At 46.5% G+C, this 20,837-nt stretch overlaps 1 protein-coding gene across 10 annotated transcripts in view; it reads right to left on the bottom strand.

Moving 5' to 3' along the window:
• The window catches only part of KDM4B (lysine demethylase 4B), a 275,813-nt gene that overhangs the window by 147,993 nt on the left and 106,983 nt on the right, over window positions 1-20,837 (bottom strand). For all 10 annotated transcript variants that reach the window (XR_014025553.1, XM_081320789.1, XM_081320792.1 and 7 more), the window contains exon 8: window positions 13,452-13,555. Coding sequence is in view for 9 of the 10 variants with exons in the window: in XM_081320789.1 (XP_081176915.1) it covers window positions 13,452-13,555 (104 nt within the window). In the remaining variant the exon portion in view is untranslated. The remainder of the gene's footprint in view (window positions 1-13,451; window positions 13,556-20,837) is intronic.

Below are 20,837 nucleotides of genomic sequence, written 5' to 3'. Positions count from 1 at the left end.
AGTCCTGTACATCAGTACACTCGGAGGCTCCAACTGGTACAGAATGCAGCCGCGAGAGTCGTGTTGGGAGTCTCCCGATACTCCCATGTTACACCTCTGCTCCGTGAGCTGCATTGGCTCCCAGTTGTCTTCCGGGTGAGATTCAAGGTTCTGGTAATGGTTTTCAAGGCCCTACATGGCATGGGTCCGGAGTACCTTAGGGATCACCTGCTGCCGGTGTCAACCTCCCTCCGTCCAGTGCGCTCCCACAGAGAGGGCCTCCTCAGGGTGCCACCGATCAGAGAATGTCGCCTGGTGGCCCCCAGGGAGAGGTCCTTCTCTGTGGGCGCCCCGGAATTGTGGAACCGTTTACCGGTTGAGCTCCGGATGGCGCCCGACCTTCGCTCCTTCCGACGCGATCAGAAGACTTATTTGTTCGAACAAGCCGGCCTGGCCTGATGGGGGATGGGTTTGGATTTTATTGTTGTTTTAAATGTATTTTAATCTATTGTTGTAACTTGGGCATCTTGTTTAATTCCTTTTTAATTTTTGTATTTTGTATTTTTATATGTTTGCCCTCTTCACCGCCCTGAGTCCTTCGGGAGAAGGGCGGTATACAAATAAAATTATTATTATTATTATTATTATTATTATTTTAGATTTGTTTACACATTCCTCTCTTTCTCCCAAACATTTTGCCTCTCTTCGTTTAGATTCACACGTGTGTGTGTGTGTGTGTGTGTGTGTGTGTGTGTGTGTGTGCGTGCATGCACTGGGGGGGGGGCTAAATCCAAAATACCAAAGAGAAAAATCAAGATTGAGACAAATATCCCCAGAGTGAGATGAGAGAGAAAAAGGATGTCAGGAACCGAGTGGCCATTTACGACGAACACTAAATTCAGACGTCATTTGAGAGCCAGAAGCCCATTTCTCTCATCCCTGTAAATGTCACTGGATTGGAAGTGTGTGGGAAAGGAGGAAATCTTATTTATTACGAGACTAGGCAAGTGAGGTTTAACGTGTTTAGCTTTGCAGACATTTTAGAGAATAAACACATTTCTCATTAAATTCTGTAGATTGAAGTGGAGGGAGGACATACAAAGTTAACATAACACAGAAGTGAATGAAAGAAAAGGAAGGAAGGAAGGAAGGGAGGGAGGGAGGAAGAAGAGGAAGGAGAAGGAAGGAAGGAAGGAAGGAAGGAAGGAAGGAAGGAAGGAAGGAAGGAAGGAAGGAAGGAAGGAAGGAAGGGGAAGGAAGGAAAAGGCTTTTCAAAATACCCTTGCAAAAGTGTGAATACCTTTGAGCTAGTGCTTGTTCAATTTATCTGCATGCACGTTTGTACAGATATTCCTCAATTTACAGGCCCTGGAAAAGTGATGTATGACCGTTTCTCATACTTATGACCATAGCGGCATCCTTACAGTCATGTGATCAAAATCTGGACACTTGGCAACTGCCTCATATTCATGACAGTTACAATGTCCCAGGCTCCTTTTGCGACCTTCTGACAAGCAAAGCCAATGGGGAAGGCAGATTCACTTATCAACCGGCTGACTCACTTAACAACTGCAGCGATTCACTGAACACAACTGGGGCAACAAAGGTTGTAAAAAGGGTCAAAACTCAATTAACAACTGTCTTGCTTAGCAACAGAAATTTTGGGTTCCACTGTGGTCGTAAGTCAAGGACTACTTGTATACGCACGCGCACGCACGCGCACACACACACACACACACACACACACACACACACACACCCCTTATGCATTGAGGGGTAAATATAAAAGATGGTGATGTTAAAGATGTGTGTTCTGGGGAAGGACTGTATGGACTTGGATACCGGCAACGCCGTCTGTTGGATGACAACCTGAATGATTTTACAGTATTGGGACTGCGTGATGAAAGAAAGCCAGTGGATCTGAAAATTAAGGTATCAAAGAGTAATCTTTGCAGTGGTGAAAAACTAAAGCCAGCAGATGAATATGTCACGGCAGGGTGTTCACCAAAGATGGAAAAGTGCCCACCGCGGCCGCTACAAGCCGAGCTCCGTCTTCCGCGTTCGGTTTCGCTCCGCTGGCAGTCCCTGGAAAAGGTCGAAAGTCGCCCTGTAGTCGCGACGAGCAAGGAGGGGAGCCCCGCTTGATCGCAGGAGGGCGGCACCCCTTCCGCTCGATCCGGGGCAGCCCTCGAAACCGGCGGAGGAAAGACCGGCCATGTAATATATATATAATAGTTCTGATTTATTAAAGGGGATATTGCATTATTAAGTAGATGATTTAATATGGTTGGAAATAGATAACTTTTAGGAAATAGTACCAGATTATATTCAAATAGGTCAAATGTGTATTTTGGATATTAGATTCCGTTTTGAATTGAGATAAGGGAAATCTTGGTTACCGAAAGCCTGGAAATTATAAATATTAAAGGTTAAATTGGAAGACTGATGGGAAACTAAAAATTGGGGAAAAAATTAATAACACGATATGGATTGTTTATGAAGATTGAATGTAAAAAATAGTTAAGATATGTATAAGCTAAAGTTTATTGATAAATGTAATAATGATGTTTTTACTGAGTCGATATAATAAGAACTGTATTAGCTTAAATACGAGACAGTAAACGTTAAGGGAAAAAGAGAAGAAATCTTTGATGTTGTAACTTGAGATTTATACTAAAGATTTTGTTATCAAACTACTGATTAACCCAGCCACCACTTTGCTTTTTAAATACTTAAATGTAAACTTGGAAAATTAATAAAATATTATACAAAACAAAAAAGATGGGAAAGTAAAGTACATACATTTCCAGATGTGTGCTGGCCAAAAAAAGCAGCAGTAGTTGTGAGAAAGGAAACTTTGCTGAATGAAGCAAAAATGGCTATATATTAGAGCAGGTCCAAACTTGGCTGGATGGAGTCACTGAAGCACGAGGTATGAGCCTAAATGGACTCCAGAAGATGGCAGAGGACAGGAAGGCCTGGAGGAACGCTGTCCATGGGGTCGCGATGGGTCAGACACGACTTCGCAACTAACAACAACAACCTTGGCTACTTTACAACTTGTAGACTTCAACTCCCAGGATTCCCTGAGGAATTTAGCAGTGCCTGCATTTTCTGTATCGCATAAGAAAAGGCCATCTTCCTTCCTGACCACTTTCTACAGAGGGACAACGGAGAGCATCCTGTCATACGGCATCACGGTTTGGAAGCATCCCTGCTTCGGACAGGAAGGCGGTGCAGAGAGTGGTGAGGACGGCAGAAAAGATGATTGGCAGTTCCCTCCCTCCTATCCAGGACGTGGCACAGAAGCGTTGCTTGAGGAGGGTCTGCAAGATTATCTGGGATGCTACACACCCTCTTCACAACCTGTTTTCCTTGTTCCCTTCTGGGAGGGGGGGCTCCGTAGTACGTGAAGCAGAACATCCAGATTCAGTCCCAGTTTTGTTCCATACAGTATTAACCTTGTGAACTCTCAAGCTTCCTCCTTCTGTTATGTATTCAAGATGAACAGTGATTAATATTTATACGTTACTTACATGTAAGGGTGTAGGTCTATACATATGTTGTATACAGTATGCTTAAATGCGTGTTGTGTATGTGTACACTCTGAGAGCAAGCAACTAAATTTCATTTTCAATGTGTGTCATTGGGCCCACAGGAAAAAATGACAATAAAGGTTATCTTATCTTATCTTATCTTATCTTATCTTATCTTATCTTATCTTATCTTATCTTATCTTATCTTATCTTATCTTATCTTATCTTATCTTATCTTATCTTATTGCAGTGTTCCAATATTTGAAGGGCTGCCCCAAAGAAGAGGGAGCCAAGCTATTCTCCAAAGCGCCCGAAGGCAGGACAAGGAAGCAACGGATGGAAACTCATCAAGGAGAGAAGTAACCTAGAGCTAAGGAGAAATTTCCTGACAGTGAGAACAATTAACCAGTGGAACAACCTGCCTCCAGAAGCTGGGAATGCTCCAACACTGGAGGTTTATAAGAAGAGACTGGACAGCCATTTGTCTGGAATGGGACAGGATTTCCTGCTTGAGCAGGGGATTGGACTAGATGACCTCCAAGGTCCCTTCCAACTTTATCGTTATTATCATCACCATCATCATCTTATTCTGGAATTGAAGTCCACAAGTCTTAAAGTGACCAAGGTTGGACACGGCTGGGTCACACCATGGTCAGATAATCACACCAATGTTTATCTTCATTTCAAGCCCCAGAACGATCTGTTCTAAAGCCACTCCCGTCAACAACATCCCACCAATAAATAAATAAATGAGAAAAATGTTCCGGCTAATGAAGAGACCAAGTAATAGCTAAAGCCAACACCCGCTGCCCCTTGCAACAAAAGGTCCCAAATTTACTGACTTCTGCAAAGCCATCGCAGACTAAACGGAGGAATCGATAGGCGATTACAGAAATACACGTTTTTAATTATTAAAAAAGCTCGGCTATTGATCCAAGTTCTTTGGAGAAGTAAATACTTTTCCAAAGATTTAGAAATGCCCGGGTACTTGCCAGGAATTTCTACCAAGGGATTTTCCAGATGGCGTTTAGTGAGGAGGGGGGGGGGGAAATAAGAGTGAGGTAAGCCTTCTGGATACCACTTTTTGGATTGGAAGGTGACCCTAAAAGTGGTTCCCGCTTCAATTTAACATCCTAAGTTAAGGTCGAAGGTCCCGTTTCATTTTTTTCCAAAATAAACTACTCAAGTCTCCACAAAGGGGGATCTTCATCTGGTGCAAAATCTGACAGCCTACGCATAGTTCTACGCAAGTCTAGATTTGAACACACGTGTCACATCTCTTGCGGGAGCTGCACTGGCTAACAATTTGCTTCCAGGTCTAGTTCAAGGTGCTGGTTGTCGCTGTTTTAAAGCCCTACCTGGCCTGGGCCAGGTTATTTGAAGGACTGTTTTTTTCACAGCCAGATCTCCCCAACCCACCAGAGTGGGGAGGCAAGACCAAAAAGAAGAGCCTGCTGTGTTGGCTCTCTCCCTGTGGAGGTAAGATTGGAAATAGGATGCTACGGGTCCCTTGTCTTAAGGAGGTCCCCCTGGCAGGACCCAGAAGATGGGCCTCCTCTGTCTTGACTCTCTCCCTCTCTGCAGGGAACATCAACCCTGCAGAGATAAGATTGGTCCCACCTTGATACTTGAAAGGCCCTGAAGATATGGTTTTGCCAGTGGGCCTGGGGTCCCTAGATCAGGGCTTTTCAAGCAGTGGTACGGGTACCACCTGGGGTACACTGGCACCTGGCAGGTGGTACGCGACCATCCTAGAGAAGTGGTAGCGGGGGAGGGGAAGGAGCTGAACCGGTGGCAGCACCGCAAACCTGAGCGAGAGACGGATGGAGCTGCAGGGCTGTCAGGGATCAGCGGAAGCGCCAGGATCAGTGCCAGGATCCAGCTGGAGCTCGGCGCTGATCCGGGTGCTTCCGCTGAGCCCAGAAGAAGCACCGATCAGCTGGAATGTTGCGGCATCTCCAGGGTCTTGTGATTTACATTCAGATGCTTGGCAACTGATTCGTGTTTATGACGGTCACATGTCCCAGGGTCATGTGAAATCACCAAAACCTGCTGCAACCACCCAGCAGACGGGGGGGAGGGGGAATAAAAACCAAACACACCCCCACCCCACCCCCGCTGCCAATCCTCAACAGAAATGCTCACAACAATGAAAACCTCGGACAGTAGGAAGAGCGCCACTGGGCGGGCAGGCAGGTGTCTTGCTCTGCTGTGGCTTGGGGGGCACTTTTTTCAGTGCCATGGTAACTTCGAACAGTCACTAAGCAAACTGTTGTAAGTCGAGGACTACCTGTACTTCGTTTTTTTCCATTTTTTTTTTTTTGGTCATCAGGTTTTCGACACCTTCCTAGGCGACTGGTGGTACTCAGATGTTGCCATATCCTAAAAGTGGTACAATGGGTGAAAAGATTGAAAAGCCTTGACCTAGAGTGCTACACAGCCCATCAAGTGGATGGCTTGACTATGGGTAGCCCCTGACTTGCAACTGTTCATTCAGTGGCCATTTGAAGTTGACCATGGCACTGAAAAAAAAGTGACTTATGACCCATTTTGCACACTTAAGGGCCGTGCCAGCATCCTCACGGCCACGTAATCCAAATTGGGATACTTGGCAACTGGCTTCCTATTTATGACGGTCGCATCGTCCCGGGGGGGTCACACGATCACTTTTGGCGACCTTCTGGCAAGCCAAGTCAATGGGGAAGCCAGACTCGCTTAACAACCGCCTTACTTACTTACTTACTTACTTACTAACCTAACCATTTGCAGTGCTTCACTTTTAACTACTGTGGCAAGAGAGGTCTCTAAACGGGGCAAAATTCACTCGACAAGGCTCTCGCTTAGCCACAGGAATTTTGGGGTTCAACTGTGGTTGCAAGTCAAGGACTAGGGAAAAAAGAGAAGAAACAGCTGATGTGGTAAACCTGAGATCTGCACTAAAGATTTCCTTCTTGAACTGTTGATTGCCCAGTCGCCAGCCACGTCGCTTTTCAAACACTCCAGATGCAAAACTGGAAAATTAATAAAAGATTACAAGTTTTCTTTGAATGTCCGCTGTTCCCCTCCGCTGGAAAGGGTGGAGACTGGCCGACCTTTTAAAGACTGCTTTTCTCCACATTTTGGTTTTTAACAAGAGCATTCTGTGACGGGCTCAGAAAGGGACCTTTTCTGCCTGATTTTCCTCACTTTCCACACGACGTCGCGGCTGACCCAAACCGACTTACCGTAAGGAATCGAGTGTCAGGGGGAAAAAAAAAAAGCAGCCATGACAGAAAAGCCCTAATGGAAAAAAAACACAAAACCCTAAGAGCCTCCATCTCTGGCGTGCAACGAGTCAAAGGGATCTTAATTTTCATATTCTTCCCCGCTGTGAAGGCTCCTCCTTTAAAGACTGCTTAACGCCACTTACTCAGAGGACCGCAAAAAACCATCCTTTAGATATTTGTTTTATGATTATTATTATTATTTTAAGGAGAGTGGAAGGACAGGCTGAAAGGAGGCAAGGAAGACAAAGGAGGAATTAGGCATTCAGAAATGCTTAAGAGCACCAGGAACTAAAAGGGTTTTTCCCTCCTTGACTCTCCCTGACAGCTTTAATATGGAGACAGAGTGATTTCTGGCTGTTGTTTTTTTTTTAAACAGCCATTTGGTGTCCTTCATCTTCCAGTCTACTTTTAAATAAGGCAGCTGCTAAAAGCACTGCATTAGCCCTTGATTTGCTATCAGGTCAATGCAAACTTTTTATATTAAAACTATATGGCTCTAAACGACAGGAGAAAACTAACATAAATCTATCGAGGCATCCGCAATCAGATCCCTCCTTATTTTTTTTTCCATCATGGCTGGGCTGCCGGGGCTCTCCAGATGCTTTGGACTACAGGGCCCACTGGCTGGGCAGGATGGGCCTAACGCAGAGGTAGCCACCTTCAATTGAGAAGCCCAATGGAGCCCTCCCAAGGTCACCCAGTCAGCTTTCATGCCTAAGGCAGGACTAGAACTCATTGTCGCCTAGTGATTGGCCTAAAGTCACCACAGGCTACTGCTAAGCTTGTAAGCCGCCCTGAGTCTTCGGAGAATGGAATTTAAAAAAAAAATTGTCGCCTAGTGATTGGCCCAAAGTCACCCAGTCGGCTTTCATTCCTAAGTCAGGACTAGAACTCATTGTCGTCTAGTGATTGGCCTAAAGTCACCAGTCTGGTTTCATGGCTAAGGCAGGACTAGAACTCACTGTCGCCTAATGATTGGCCCAAAGTCACCAGTCCACTTTCATTCCTAAGGCGGAACTAGAACTCATTGTCGCCTAGTGATTGGCCCAAAGTCACCAGTCCGCTTTCATTCCTAAGGCGGGAGTAGAACTCATTGTCACCTAGTGATTGGCCCAAAGTCACCAGTCCGCTTTCATGGCTAAGGCAGGACTAGAACTCATTGTCGCCTAGTGATTGGCCCAAAGTCACCAGTCCGCTTTCATTCCTAAGGCGGGACTAGAACTCATTGTTGCCTAGTGATTGGCCCAAAGTCACCAGTCCGCTTTCATTCCTAAGGCGGGAGTAGAACTCATTGTCGCCTAGTGATTGGCACAAAGTCACCAGTCCGCTTTCATTCCTAAGGCGGGACTAGAACTCATTGTCGCCTAGTGATTGGCCCAAAGTCACCATCCGCTTTCATTCCTAAGGCGGGAGTAGAACTCATTGACGCCTAGTGATTGGCCCAAAGTCACCAGTCCGCTTTCATGCCTAAGGCAGGACTAGAACTCATCGTCGCCTAGTGATTGGCCCAGTCACCTTTCATGCTTAAGGCAGGCCTAGAACTCATTGTCGCCTAGTGATTGGCCCAAAGTCACCCAGTCGGCTTTCATGCCTAAGGTGGGACTAGAACTCACTTTCGCCTGGTTTCTAGGCTAGCACCTTCCCTTCTAGACCACAGTGGCTCTCTTATTAACTTGTTATGGGACTGCATTCCTGCTTACTGAAAGTAACTGATGTCTGTATAATTGTACTTGCTGTGCATGGTCCGTTTTATATTTACACCTTTGATCAAATGAGACAGCCTTTTCCACTTTGTTAAAATCTCATGGTTGCTTTCTAGTTCAATTGACTGCATTTTATATTTTGTTGGTTTAAATGCTATTTTGAAAAGCTGTTTTGTAAACCACTCCCAAGAGGCAAGAGGCCATTAAGTGAATCCACTGCTTGTAATGGCTGGGGGGGGGAGGGTGTTGTTTGCCAAAAAAGGAAATAAATGCTAGTTTCCAGCAAAAGACATTATAAATTGCAGTCACATGATTGCAGGACACTGCAAATGGCCGTAAATGTGAGGTGTGTCCGTGTGTTTCAAATCACGTGACTGAGGGGGGACTTCAAATCCGTGTAGTAAGACGCCTTATCCAATAGTTTGTTTCCCCTCCCTCTAGGGCACAGGTCTGCAACCCGCGGCTCCGGAGCCGCATGCGGCTCTTTCAGCCGTCTCCTGTGGCTCCCAGTCCTCTGCCATGTGCAGTCCCCCCCCAAAAAAAAGTGGGACTAAAAAAGTTCAACCAATCAATTCAAATATGCAGGGTAGGTGCATATCTTGCCTTGTGTCCACTCTTCAGTCAAACCCTGTTCTGCGCATGCGCGCATGTACGCGCATGCACACACATTTTTTGCAGCTCCCAGTTTTTCCTTTTGTGATGGAAACAGTTCCGAGTGGCTCTTTCACTGTTTCAGGTTGCTGACCCCTGCTCTAGGGCAGCGGACACAAAGACTGGAGTATTTGAGTGGTTGGAAATCTTAACCGCAAAAATGAAGAGAACAATGTTACATCACACCCAAAGACGAAACGGATTCCTAATGACTGGGCAATGACATCCACCCAATGGATGACACACGAGTTCATGTGCTTGCCTTCCCCCCCCCCCACCCCACTGCAAATATCTGCCCCACAATGTAAATTCTTGACAACCTCCGCAATGGTGCAAAAGCCCCTCGCATGGATCAAAAGATAACCAAAGAGCAACACAAGTCAAGCCCTCCCAAACAACCAAAAGATCTAGCAGCCCCAGAAGAAAAACAACAACAACAACAACAGGGGTCAGCTACAACAGACAGGGCAAGAAATGTAATCGCCACTCTGTAGGATGAACAGGCAGAAGACTAGCAGAGCGTGTCCGTGGACACCAACTAGCAGTCAGAAGAAACAATGGAAGCACCTTAATGGACAGACCTGGGAAAGAGTAAGCATCCCAGACCAAGCCGATGTTCTGAACCAGCCTGCTACCCGCCTTGCAATAAGGCAAACCCCTGTTCAAACAGTAGAGACTGGAGAGCGTCTAAGGCTGGAAAGCGTCTGCCAAGATTTATTACTCAAATAACAGAACAAGAAACAAAAACACTGGAACTTGAATCCTCAAACGGAAGGGTTGCTTTCAGCAACCAGCCCTTCCCCAAACACTCCTTTTATTTAGAGTTCAGGGCGTGGCCTCCCTGTGCCTCCTCCCGAGGAGTCCCACAGCCTTTCTCTGTTTGTTCCTGCTCGACTGCCTCCTGCGTCGGGCGTCCTTGAACAGGGCCAGCTGTGGGTCATCATCCTCCGCACTATCGGGCTCACGCAGCTGAGAAGAGGGCCCCGGCTGGGGGCTCTGCGAAGCCTCCAAGCCATCATCAGCCGGTTCGTCTTCCACACACTCCTCCTCCCCCTCATCTGAGTCATCCGAGACATCTGAGCCGGCTGCCGGACCCACAGGCTGGCCCTGAGTCACAACAGCCGACTCTAAACACGCTAGAGCCGTGGTGCCGAACCTGTGGCACGCGTGCCACAGGTGGCACGCAGAGCCCTCTCTGTGGGCACGTGCGCCGTCGCCCCAGCCCTAGGCCTTCAGCTGGGTTTTATAAAACCTTTTCGCTTTAGGCCTCTGCCACCGTGTGCAAAAAAAAAAAAAGTTCAATCAATCAATTTCAACTTCTTGCGGGAGGGAAAAAAAAAGATCTCGCAAAGTTGGAATTGATTGAACTTTTTAGTCTCATCCAGTCTGCTGTTACCACCGCAGCCACGCCCACCCAATGGGCCACGCCCACACGGCACCCGACGATACATAAGTGGGTTTGGGGTTGCAGCCCTGGGCACTCGGTCTCTAAAAGGTTCGCCATCACTGCGCTAGACAATTCCTCGGCCCTCAGATAAATCGGCCATCGACAGACACATAGAGATAAACAATATCTACACACCGTTCAAAAGAGACAATGAAAAAGCCAGAGGAAAAACAAAGTGACCCAAACACCTCCCTTCCGGCAATCGGCACCCAGATAAGCAAAGATTAATACCAAGATTAAAACTAGAACGAGCAAGCAGGAAACAATACCCCAATCAAGGAACTACCAGCTCAGACCAACAATCCAATCGTAAACAACAGCCTGATCAAGGAGCCAACAAGAAAGCTTGCCGCAACGCTGACAGAGCAACCACTAGTATATAAACAAAGACTAAATTCTACTCCCTCCTAGCACTGATGACACTGCATAGTTGGGTAATGAAACATCTGCAAGAAAACAACCCAGCTCAGGGAGCACCAAGGACCCCACAGTCCTCCTCCTCTTCCTCTCCTCCTCCTCCTCCTCCTCCAACTCCCTTCTAGCACTAATGATGTTACCCTAGTTGGGTCATGAAACATCTGCAAGAAAACAACCAAGCTCAGAGAGCATCAAGGACCCCACAGTCCTCCTCCTCTTCCTCCTCCTCCTCCTCTTCCTCTCCTCCTCCTCCTTCTCTTCCTCTCCTCCTCCTCCTCCTCCTCCTCCTCCAACTCCCTTCTAGCACTAATGATGTTACCCTAGTTGGGTCATGAAACATCTGCAAGAAAACAACCAAGCTCAGAGAGCATCAAGGACTCCACACCCTCCTCCTCCTCCTCCTCCTTTTCCTCCACAAACCCCACTCTTTTCTAACACTGATGATGTTACCTAGTTGGGTCGTTAAATGTCTGTAAGAAAACAACCCAGCTCAGAAAGCACCAAGGACCCCACAGTCCTCTCCTCCTCCTCTCCAAACCCCCCCTCCCTACTAGCACCTAGTTGGGTAATGAGACGTCTGCAGGAAAACAACCCAGCTCAGAGAGCACCAAGGACCCCACCCCGAGCTGCAAATATATCTTCTTTTTTTTAACGATAAAAAGTCCTGCGTTTAGGGTACGTGCTTGGTCTCCCTTGTCTGCCTTTTTGCCTTCTTCCTCCATGTAAATATGTTCTTCTGACATCGACAATTAACCCGCGGATGGAAAGGTGAAACCAGAAACCAGGGTGACAAGATTGAGTTATGCAGGCCGGGGGCGGGAGAGGGGCGGCGGGGGACAAAAAACCATGTAACCACAACGGCTTAATTCAGATACCAGATCTCATTCCCGAGCCACCTGCATGAACAGCCTGCGCTGAGCCCTCCGAGCCGGAGTTTTCCCCGCACTCCATCTGCTCGCCCAGCTGGAGGTTTGGTGCTGAACCAAGCCCCCATTTGCATAGCCGCAAAATTGGGCTTGGGAAGTTCATTCTGCAGGTAGCTGAGCGAGGCTCAGCTTCGGAAACTCTCGGTAAGAGGTGGTGCTTTTTACATATAAAGGGAATTTTTGTTTCTCTCTCCCGCCCACTCCCAACCATAAGGTTTGGTTTACAATAACAAAATCCAGATGTAGAAATAAGTGCACCTGGAAGAGACAGCTATATTTAGCGATGCGTTGATGTCTCGTTGCCGGAGCTCAATGAGATATGGGGGTGAGGGGTGACAGGTACATCATTTAAATCAGAGGCTCCCCAAACTTTTGGGCACCAGGGATCGGTTGCGTGGAGAGAGGTTTTTCCGTTGACCGGAAGGTTGTGTGGTTTTGTGTGCTGCCTGCATCCTGCTTGTTTGTGCGGGCCGGTTGCTGGCGTGCCACGGCCTGGTACCGGTCCAGGGACCGGGGGTTGGGGACCCCTGATTTAAATCACGGCTGTCCAACCTTGGCCAAGTTTAAGACTTGTGGACTGCAACTTGCAGCCTTCTGGCGTCATGTGTGGTCACCATTTGCAACCTTCCCAGCCAGCTTCAACAAACAGTCAATGGGGGAAACCACACGATTCGGTTAACAGCCACGTAATCTGCTTAACGGCTGTAGTGAAAAAGTTGTCAATTGTATGTGATGTTGAAACAAGAGAAATTCTGATTACAAAGGTTAAGATGTTTGGAAATTAATAGAAAATAAGAACGCTATACTGTACTCTTAATTAGGTGGTGTAAGATGGTGAGAAATAGAAGAGGTTTGAATAGAGAAGAGGTGTATCCTGAATATTAGACTGTGTGATGAATTTGATGAAGGGAATTTTGGTCACTCAAAATTCGGAAATCATAAAGAACAAATGTTAAATTCAAATATTAAGGGGAAACTAAAAATTGGGAAAACTAATTAGGACATTTGATTGTCTATAAAGACTGAAGGTTAAAATCACTAGGCTATGTATAAGCTAAAAATCATTGATAAAAACGTAAGAATGTTATCTTTATTTAACTGACACAATAAGAACTGTCTTACTTTACTGTAAATATGAGACGGTAAAGGGGAAAAGAGAGGAAATATTTAATGTGGTATTTTGAGATTTGCATTAAAGGTATTTGCACGTCACTGAATTATCGGTTAAGCCAGCCACCACGTTGCATTTCAAATAATTAAATGTACAATTAGAAAATCAATAAAACCCTTTTTCAAAAAAAATAAAATGGTCGTCAATAAAATGGTGCAATCCCACGTCTTGCTTATCAACCGTGCCACTTAGCAAGGGTGTAGGTCGAGGACTGCTAGAGTGATCCCTGTTTCTATTGCAGTTTGACCCCAGGGTCACAAGGGCTTCCGTGTCGTTTCCTCGCTGCTCCTCCCCTGGAGAGGATGCCGTTCTAAGGATCGGCAGAAGGTTTCCTGGAAACACGTTGTGTACCTACCCTGTCAAAAGGGATGCTGTATTTTTTCAAGATGGAAGGTGAAATGAGGGTCATCTTATGTCGCAGGAAGGCATCGCACCCTTGGGAACTCCCAGGAAAAAATCCTGCAAAAAAAGAGGGCGGGGGGGGGGGAGAGGAGAGAGGGGGAAAAAAACAGTTCAGCATTTGCTGTATGTCAAGAAATACCTGAAATCTCTCCTTGACCAACAAAAATAAAAGTTGCACGCTATCTCAAGGTTACTGGGTAGGGGAGGAAGACATTTTCCAACATGTGCAAGTTTTATTGTGGACTGCCCAGAATCCCTCTTTGAGGCAGATGAGTGGTTCACAAATGTAACAAACACGCACACACACGCACGCACGCACCACACACGTCTTAAGGATCAAGTCGGCAGATTCCACAGGGAGCGCAAGGCATCTTGTATATCTCTGCTTGGGGTACTGCCAAGGATGGGAACAGGCGGGTCCCCCCTTGGCCTCCTCTAGAGAAACAGCACTGATGTGAACAAAGAACTTCTCACAAAGTATAAAGAGTTGGAAATGTGGGGGGGGGAATCACAACCTTCTTCTCTTTTTTGTCAGGAAGGTTAAGTTATCAAAGAAGAGGCGACAATTTTTTAAAAAAACTAGTTGGCTTCCTATATTCCTGTAGATTTTCTTAATGTTCACAGCCAAGCAGAGATTAAGCATTTTATCAAGTGTGTGTGTGTGTGTGTCCGTGTGTGTGTGTGTGTGTGTGTGTGTGTGTGTGTATGTGAGAGAGAAAGAGAGAGAGAGAGAGATGAAGAGAGGAGAGGGGGAGGGAGGGAGGGAGAAAGGAGAGGGAGGGAAAGGGGGAGAGAGAGATGAAGGAGAGAGAAAGGGAGAGAAAGAGAGGGAGGGAGACAGAGAGATGGAGAGAGGAGGAAAGACGAGAGAAGGGAGCAGGAGAGAAAGCGAGAGGAAGAGAGGGGGTGAGAGAGGGGGGATGGGGAAGGAGAGGGAGGGAGAAAGACAGAGAGAGGGAGAGGGGGAGAGAGGGGAAAAGGAGCAGGAGAAAAAGCAAGAGAGAGAGGAAGAGAGTGAGGGAGGGGGAGATGGCGAGAGAGAGAGAGAGAGAGAGAGACGGAGAGATGGAGAGGGGGAGGGGGAGAGAGAAGGAAAGAGGGAGAAAGAGACGAAGAGAGGGAGGGAGGGGGAGAGAGACAGAGAGCGGGAGAGAAGGAGAAACAGAGAGGAAGAGAGGGAGGGAGACAGAGATGGAGAGAGGGGGAGAGAGAGGAGAAGGGAGCAGGAGAGAAAGGGAGAGGAAGAGAGGGAGGAGAGAGGGGGGAGGGGGAAGGAGAGAGAGGGAGAGAGACAGAGAAGGGAGAAGGGAGCAGGCGAAAGAGCAAGAGAGAAAGGAAGAGGAAGAGAGGGAGGGAGGGAGGGGGAAGAAGAAATGGCGAGAAAGAGAGAGAGAGATGGAAAGAGGGGAGGGGAGGGAGAAGGAAAGAGGGAGAAAGAGATGAAGAGAGGGAGGGAAGGGGAGAGAGACAGAGAGATGGAGAGAGGGAGAGAGAAGGAGAAACAGAGAGAAAGAGAGGGAGGGAGACAGAGACGGAGATGGAGAGGGGGAGAGAGAGGAGAAGGGAGCAGGAGAGAGAGGGAGAGGAAGAGAGGGAGGGAGAGAGAGAGAGGGGGGGAGGGGGAAGGAGAGAGAGGGAGAGAGACAGAGAGGGGGAGAGAGGGGAGAAGGGAGCAGGAGAAAGAGCAAGAGAAAGGGAGAGGAAGAGAGTGAGGGAGGGGGGAGGGCGAGAGAGAGAGAGAGACAGAGAGATGGGGAGGGGAAGAGAGAAGAAAAGAGGGAGAAAGGGAGACGAAGAGAGGGAGGGAGGGGGAGAGAGACAGAGAGAGATGGAGAGAGGGAGGGAAAGAGAGAAAAGACCACACATACACCTGCAAACAAAGGCTGGGCTTTACACTTACAGCCTTCAGCATCCTGGAGTAAGAAAAAAAGGCACTTCTCTGTCTAAGCAACTGAAAACTCGGCTCTTGCCTGTGGCCAGTTCCAACAAGTCCCGTCGTATCTCTGCCTCCTCCTCACAACACCTCCCTCCCCACAGTTGCCGGTAAAAGTTGGCATCCAACATAATTCTTTGCCTTTAGATCAGGGGTGTCAAACTCCATTTCACTGAGGGCCGCATCAGCATTGCAGTTGCTCTCAGGGGGCCGGGTGGGTGTGGCCAGGGTGGGTGTGGCCTACTGGGTGGGCGTGGCTAGAGTGTGTATGGCCTACTGGGTGGGCGTGGCCAGCTCTACATCGTTGGCATCAAGGGTGCCTATGGGGGCCTGGGCAGGAGTGGGACAGATCTGAGGGTCTCTGGCAGGAGGAGGGTCTCTGGGCCAGGGCCAAGGCAGTGGGGGCCGTTCCCTCACTGTTTCCAGGATGGCTTCGCGGGCCGCATGAAACCACTTCGCGGGCCGGATCTGGCCCCCGGGCCTTGTGTTTGACATGTCTGCTTTAGAAAACAGAACAGGCAGTCCTCGAATTCCAACCGTTTGTTTAGTGACCGTTCAAACACCAGGACCGGGGGAAAAAGGGGACTTACGATCATTTTTCACACTTACGACCCTTGCAGCATCCCTACGGTCAGGTGATGCAAATTCAGAGGCTTGGCGACTGACTCGTATTTCGGACGGCTGCAGGATCCCGGAACTCCTGTGATCCCCTTTTGCGACCTTCTGACAAGCAAAGTCAGCGGGCGAAGCCGGATGGATTCACTTAACAACCGTGTGGCTAACTTAACTACTGCGGTGGTTCACTTAACGACCGCGGGGCAAATGGGGCAGAATTCACTTAAGAACTGTTTTGCTTAGCGACAGAAGCTTTGGGCTCAATCATGGGCCTACGTTCAGGGCTACTTGTGCACAATTTCTGCAACACGGAAGTGCCGTCGCCACACGTGGCAGCCCTTCTAATGTGTACATGTGTCCCTTTACGTTTAATCTTTAAATTTAGCTCAACGGCAGCGAAGCTTGTACTATACCGCAGATTAAAAAGGGGTGGGTGGAAGTCTGCCTAGGTTTCTGATTTTAGGTTTATGTGCCGTAGAGCGGCCGCGGACCAAGACGAAATACGAAGCAGAAACATTTTAATAAGCCCCTATAATGAAATAAATTGCTTAATAAAAGCCGGCGCTAACTTACATGGAAATGTGCAAAAGGCACTTTGTTCGTCTCGCAAGGTACAGGGTTGAAACCTGGACCATTCTTGCAAAAAAAAAAACACATTTCCTTGCTCAATCAAGCAAACACCTTTTGCCAACGTTGTGATTATTAGGGCCATGCAAATGAAATACAAGGAGCCAAACAAGTTAAGTTTCACTGCAGCCCTGGTTGTTATTTGTTCCCCATCCAGCTGCATTTGTCGAGGTCTACGCAAATGAAAGGCTTTTCACACTGATAAGGCAGGCAAGCGGCCAAAAACCCAGCCTTGGTTATCCCTGCTCAACGCAGAAAAGACTTTTTTTTATCTATTGCGCAGGACACAACAAATTCACTTTGAATCGTGCAGACCTCGAGTTGGGAAACTGGCTATTAAATGGAGGACTTCCCCGTTGCCCTAGCTGCCACTAGAGAGAGCGCAGAGAAGAGCAGCAAAGATGATCGGGGGACTGGAGGCTAAAACATATAGGGAACGGTTGCTGGAATTGGGGATGTCTGGTTTAATGAAGAGAAGGACGAGGGGGGACAGGATAGCAATGTTCCAGTATCTCAGGGGTTGCCCCAAAGAAGAGGGAGTCAAGCTATTCTCCAAAGCGCCTGAAGGCAGGACAAGAAGCAACGGATGGAAACTCATCAAAGAGAGAAGCAACCTAGAACTAAGGAGAAACTTCCTGACAGTCAGAACAATTAACCAGTGGAACAACCTGCCTCCAGAAGCTGTGGGTGCTCCAACACTGGAAGAGGAAAAGAGACTGGACAGCCATTTGTCTGAAATGGTATAGGGTTAGGGTTGGACTAGATGACCTCCCAGGCACCTTCCAACTTCTTCTTCTTCTTCTTCTTCTTCTTCTTCTTCTTCTTCTTCTTCTTCTTCTTCTTCTTCTTCTTCTTCTTCTTCTTCTTCTTCTTCTTCTTCTTCTTCTTCTTCTTCTTCTTCTTCTTCTTCTTCTTCTTCTTCTTATTCTTATTCTTATTCTTATTATTATTATTATGCTTTTATTCATAAAACATGAAACTCAGTCAACTGAACACTCAAACTGACTGGCGCTAATGGTTGACACGGGTTGCTGCCAGCATCCTAGGTATCAACCAGGTAGCTCCTTAAAATGTAAGATGTTCCGAGTAGCGCAGTTTTTTTGTAGCTTTGCTGGAGTTATTGCAGGAAACTGCAGTTTCTTGATGTATTTTTCAAAGTTCCAACTTTCTTCTTCTTCTTCTTCTTCTTCTTCTTCTTCTTCTTCTTCTTCTTCTTCTTCTTCTTCTTCTTCTTCTTCTTCTTCTTCTTCATCATTATTATTATTATTACTATTATTATTCATCTGGGTGGCCAACAAGCGTTAAAAACATCAGAAAGAGATGCTTTGGGGTTTGTTTGTTTTTTAAGGTACCGTCTACAGAGCCCAACGCTCATAAAAACCTTTCTGCCTTTCAATAAAACCTCTTAGTCTGAAAAGGTGTTAGCAGATTCCTGGTTTTTAATCTGGTGTGTCAATCTTATCATTCCATGTGTTGCATTCAGCGGACTCACAATCTGGTTGTGCCTGCCTCTTCTCATCAGATGCTTGGCCGAGCTTCACTTTTTCCAAGAGGAACGGCATGTTCCAAATCTTAAAAAGAGTATTTTATCTTTTCGTTTCAATATTTCCCCCTCCTTGGGCTCTGCTCCCTAAGCGGGCTGTGCAAACAGTAGCTTTCAGAAAAAGCCCAACGGAGCTGCCGTTTTCTTCTGAAGTTTTTAACCCTTGCTAAGACACCCAGATTCTCCTCTCTCAAGTGGACAGCCACAGAAACTTAATAAATAAGAAAATCTGCTGCAGAGCTTTCAGGAAGAAGGCATTGATCACTTTAAATATTCTCCTTGTGCAAAAACAACCCAGCCTGTGTTGTATGAACCCTTTTGTTCTCATTGTTCGGGAAAAATTTGATTTATTCCCCATATAGGTAAGGTAAAGGTTCCCCCGCACATGCGTGCTAGTCGTTTCCGGCTCTAGGGGCCGGTGCTCATCTCCGTTTCAAAGCCGAAGAGCCAGCGCTTGTCCGAGGACGTCTCCGTGGTCATGTGGCCGGCATGACTAGATGCCAAAGGCGCACGGAACGCTGTTACCTTCCCACCGTAGTGGTCCCTATTTTTCTACTTGCATTTTTATTTTATTTATTTATTTTATTTTAATTCCATTTATATCCCGCCCTTCTCCGAAGACTCAGGGCGGCTTACAAGCTTAGCAGTAGCCTTCATTCTATGTATATGCCTGCTTATTAGGGCTTTCACACACACCCCAAGCGGCATTATTACAAAGTCAGCTTAATTGCCCCCAACAATCTGGGTCCTCATTTTTCCTACCTTGGAAGGATGGAAGGCTGAGTCAACCTTGAGCCTGGTGGGATGCGAACCTGCACTAATTGCAGGTAGCTGGTGTTACTTAAGGAGGCATTAGCCCACTGCTCCACCAAGGCTTATGTGCTTTCAAACTGCTAGGTTGGCAGACGCTGGGACGAGTAGCAGGCGCTCACTGTTATGCGGCACTCGGGATTTGACCCGCCAAACTGCCGACCTTCTGATCAACAAGCTCAGCGTCCTAACCCACTGAGCCACCGCGTCCCTATAAGCAGTTTAGAGTCAGCCTATTGCTGAAGAAGAAGAAGAAAAAGAGGGGGAGGAGGAGGAGGAGGAGGAGGAGGAGGAGGACTGTGGGGTCCTTGGTGCTCTCTGAGCTTGGTTGTTTTCTTGCAGACATCCCAATACCAAACTAGGTATCATCATCATCTAGAATGGAATGAGGTTTGTGGAGAGGAGGAGGAGGAGATTCGACCCGCCAAACTGCCGACCTTCTGATCGACAAGCTCAGCATCCTAACCCACTGAACCACCACATCCCTTAATTCCCCATATAGACCCTTCAATTTGAGGGTTTGATGTGGAGACTCGGCTTCCTTTTCTATCTTTTTTTTAAAAAAAATAAAATAAAATAAAATAAAATAAATAAAATAAAATAAAATAAAATAAAATAAAATAAAATAAAATAAAATAAAATAAAATAAAATAAAATAATAAAATAAAATAATAAAATAAAATAAATAAAATAAAATAAAATAATAAAATAAAATAAAATAAATTAGATAAAATAATAAAAAAAATAAAAAATAAAAAAATAAAAAAATAAAAAAAATAAAATAAAATAATAAAATAAAATAATAAAATAAAATAATAAAATAAAATAAAATAAAATAAATAAATAAAATAAAATAAAATAAAATAAAAGATTTCCATAGCACACTAGTTACTTTCGGTGGCTGTGGAACAGGTGCGCTTAACATTTCTGCATTCTTACTTCTTTTTTCTAATCTCCTCCTTTTATATGACTATGCAGCGTTGACCGGGACTTCTAGAGGTGACAGAATTATAAGCCAATGCTCCTGCAAGGTTTTCTTTAATGGGATTTTCCTTCCCACTCCAAAAAATATTTTAAATAAGAAAGCAGGGTTTCGTTAGATCCCCTGTGAGAAGTGAAGCTAACCGCCAGGGTGGAACTAACCCATTTGGAATTCAAGTGGCTGTCAGATGTACATGCGCTGACATTCTGAGTATGGATGACCGGGGCTTCGGCTATTCAACCTATTCTCCAAAGCGCCTGAAGGCAGGACAAGAAGCAACGGATGGAAACTCATCAAGGAGAGGAGCAACCTGGAACTAAGGAGAAACTTCCTGACAGTGAGTACAATTAACCAGTGGAACTACCTGCCTCCAGAAGTTGTGGATGCTCCAACACTGGAAGTTTTAAAGAAGAGACTGGACAGCCACTTGTCTGAAATGGTACAGGGTCTGCTGCTCGAGTAGGGGGTTGGACTAGAAGACCTCCAAGGTCCCTTCCAACTCTGTTATTCTGATTTTTCAAGGCTTCTACTTCAGGCCTGCTACTTGGTGGCGAACCTATGGCACGCGTGCCACGGGGGGGGGGGCACGCAGAGCCGTCTCTGTGGCCACGTGCGCCGCCGCCCCAGTCCTAGGCCTTCAGCTGTGTTTTTATAAAACCTTTTCGCTTTTAGGCCTCCGCTGCCGCCGTGTGCAAAAAAAAAAAAAAGTTCAATCAATCAATTTCAACTTCTCGTGGGAAAAAAAGAAAGATCTCACAAAGTTGGAATTGATTGATTGAACTTTTCAGTCCCACCCAGCCTGCCGTTACCAGCGCAGCCACGCCCAGCC

This window comes from Vipera berus, assembly GCF_964194415.1.
Source record: "Vipera berus genome assembly, chromosome: 1".
In the NCBI taxonomy this organism is placed as follows: domain Eukaryota; kingdom Metazoa; phylum Chordata; class Lepidosauria; order Squamata; family Viperidae; genus Vipera; species Vipera berus.
The sequence above is the reverse complement of the archived record's forward strand: the minus strand, read 5'-3'. Positions and strand labels throughout refer to the sequence as shown.